The sequence below is a fragment of the Nicotiana attenuata genome, chromosome 11 (genome assembly GCF_001879085.1).
Source record: "Nicotiana attenuata strain UT chromosome 11, NIATTr2, whole genome shotgun sequence".
NCBI lineage: Eukaryota > Viridiplantae > Streptophyta > Magnoliopsida > Solanales > Solanaceae > Nicotiana > Nicotiana attenuata.
Genome location: NC_031999.1, coordinates 60,325,703 through 60,329,180, shown reverse-complemented (window position 1 = coordinate 60,329,180; position 3,478 = coordinate 60,325,703). Strand labels below are relative to the sequence as shown.

Here is a 3,478-nt window from a genome sequence, read left to right as displayed (position 1 = left end):
TACATTATAAAAAAGTATTCATTTTGTTGAAATGAAAAAGAAAATATTCTATCTACAACATTAAAAGAAAGTATTCTAAATAATATTTCTATTTTGGGTAGGGATAGGGTTGAGAGGTAGGGTGGGGGTTGAGGTGGTGGGAGGTGAATTGAAGTGAGTGGAAAGTTCTAATTTTTTCACTTTTTTATATATGATCTTTTTAGTATTATAAGATAAAGAATTATTAAATACATTCTAAATCCAAATCGAGGAAAAAAAAATCATTTGGCAAGAATAAGGATAAAATTAAGATATTTCCTTTAGTATAAGAATATGTTTTACTTTTCCTTCTTTTAAAAATATCGTAAATGGAAAAAACGTCCGGAACAAAAAAACAAAAAAAAAAAAACGAAAAGAAAAGGGGTGGGGGGGGGGGGGGGTATCCAATACTAATAAAAACGTGCTTTTTTACGTGAGGAAAAGACATAAGGCGTTGGCTGCACCTACCATTCAATTGAAAATATCCTCCTATGAAAATAATCACAAAAATAAATCATTTATCTTAGGTCTGGATATTAGAATAATAGCAGACAGTTTTATCAGACCTAATTAATCGCACTTAACAAGAAATTAAAAATTACTAGTACAATGTTGTCTACTAGATCTGTTCTGCTCTGCGCTACTTATCTTTTCGTTATTTATTTACTTTAATTACTTTTAATAGTATGCTGGATTTCTGAAATTAATTCAAAGTATCGTCAAGAAGACTCACGAAAAGGTTCCAATTATAAAAAAGTTAAACTGCTAAAATGAAAAAGAACGCAAAAGCTCACCACACTGTCCTTGATCCTTAACACCAACAAGAACACCTTTCTCTCTCCAATCAACTGACTCCGGCAAGATATCTCCGACCTTAGGAGCATAACGGTCACTTTTGTTCTTAGACAACTTACGTGGACCATCGATCTTAGTACCTAGGTACATGGACCGGTATTCCTCGTTTGTCAGATCAGCGAACCGGGTTAAACCCAGCTTGTAAGTCCAATCGGGCATAGCATTTTGTTCATCGATGTACTTTAAGTTATCCTTAAAGATCTGAAAACGCTTATCTTTTTCATGTAAGGCGTTGTAGGACTTGCCGTGCTGGACTAGCCACGACTCGTACAAAGCCAACACTTCAGCATCAGTACGCCAGTTTGTTGACTGGCTGTTCATGTGATGGTTTTCATCGTAGGTTAGGATGGACATGTCCGCCACTGACGATGATAAGGCGGCGGACAGGAAGAGGAGCAGGACAAGTATGGAGGAACGGTAAGCCATGTTTGGTTGTTTTTCCAGTTTAGTGGGGAAGGTGAAGAATGAGGTGAGGAAAGTGGCGAAGGAATAGTGTTACATATAATACTACTAGACACAAAATGGAAAAGGGATATTTTTGTCAAATAGTTACTTTGTTCTTTTTTTTTTTTAAGACTATTTCAAAATAAATGATATATTTTTAAATTTAGAAATAATTTAACTTTAAACTCTTTATTTATCTATTGTACAATGAAAAGTTTTCATAGTCACACAAATATCATTGCCCCACAAAACTTTTAGCCTAGCTCTTAAGACCACAAGTTTTAAAAGTTTTCTTCTTTTTTTTTTAAATTTTATGCCGATTCAAACTACCTCGTCTAAATTAAAATGGAAGGAGTACTAACGTATCTTGGTTTATACGGGCAAGAAAGAGATAAAAAAATGATCTTCTACTTTTACTTACAGTTTGAATAAACGAACAAAAACATATTCTTATAAGATTTTTGAGTTATTTTATAGATTTGTGTTGTTATTATAAAGTTCTTTTTTGTATATACACTTTTTGAATTATTTATTTATTTTTATTAAAAGGCAGCTTGGTGCATTAAGCTTTCGCTATCGTGAGGTTCGGGATCCGGGAAAGGATCGAACCACAAAGATTTATTGTACGTAGTCTTACCCTACATCTCTGCAAGAGGTTGTTTCCACGACTCGAACCAGTAATCTCCAGATCACATGGCAGCAACTTTCCCGATTATGCCAAAGCTCTTATTTTATTTTATTAAAAATTTTGTCATTAAAATAATATTTATAATTATCAATAAAATCAATCTCACAGATAAATGATGAAATACGTATGTTAATTAGCATATGGGAGGAAGCTGGGAAATGAGTGACCTTAAAAGGATGAGATAGGTTAAAGAGACTACTACAGAAAAGCAACAGCACGCGGATCAGATGCGATTGGTGGCTCATAAGTCATAACGAGTGTCAGATTAGCTACTTTTCCATTCCATTTTAGGTGATCGTATTATAGCCCGTTTGGCCAAGCTGTAAAAATCAGCTTATTTTGAAAAGTGTTTTTTTTCAAGAGTGCTTTTCTCAAAAGTACTTTTGGTGAGAAGCAGTTTGTGTTTGACTAATTAGTTTGAAAAGCACTTCTGAGCAGCAATTAGTGTTTGGCCAAGCTTTAAAAAACTGCTTCTAAGTGTATTTTTCTCAAAAGTGCTTCTCAAAAAAGTGCTTTTGGAGAGAAGCTACTTTTTTCTGCTTCTCTAAAACTGCTTCTGCTTCTCCTCAAAAGCACTTTTTTCCTTCCAAAAGCTTGGCCAAACACCTCAATTTTTGGCCAAAAATGCTTTTGACCAAAAAAAAGCACTTTTGGCAAAAAGAAGCTTGGCCAAACAGGCTATTAATTGAAGTACTCGGTTTGAAAAGAAAAACAGTACTCACTTTAATATTTATATTTATATTTTATATCTATATTATATTTAAAAAAAAAAGTAGTATGCATTGTGGTTAATGAAAATGACATGCTAAAACGAAGCTACTTAGCAATTTTGGAACAATATTAATAATTAGGAATTATAAATGGAACATAATTAATGAAAATAGTTGATTGAAATAGATCTTAGAAATAATCTAAATAGATCTTAGACAAATCTAATCTATATATGTATATTTACATCTATATCTATCTATATATTGATCCATTGATCGATTTTCTTCAATATTAGCTAGAAATATGGAGGTAAAGAATCAATTAAAACTATAATAGAAAAAAAAATATAGAAAGACGTAAATTGAGATAACATATGACTATTTATACTTTGAAGTAAGTTAAAATATAAAATAAAACTAAAATTTACTTAAGATATTAAAAATTTAATGACTTTAAATATTAAAAAAATTCAAGCACCAAAATAAGATCTTATATAAAATAAATCAATTATTTATAAGGTAAGGGAAAAAAATTAAATAATCATTAAAATATTTAATAACAAGAATAATAAAGTCATATTAATGTTGACAAATCGGGCAAACGAATATTTTGTACATAAATAAATAAATCTTATACAATTTAAAATGTTAAACTTAATAAGAACAAATCTTAACTACTCGGATGAATGGCAAATGAATAACTAAATATCTCTCTCTCTAACTACCCCTATATATATATATATATATATATATATATATATAT

General features: G+C 30.8%; 1 protein-coding gene across 1 annotated transcript; it reads right to left on the bottom strand.

Moving 5' to 3' along the window:
- LOC109235090 (cysteine proteinase RD21A-like) lies at nt 723-1,409 on the bottom strand. Its single transcript, XM_019401083.1, has one exon. The coding sequence runs from the start codon at nt 1,297-1,299 to the stop codon at nt 784-786; it is 516 nt and encodes a 171-aa protein (XP_019256628.1). The 5' UTR covers nt 1,300-1,409; the 3' UTR covers nt 723-783.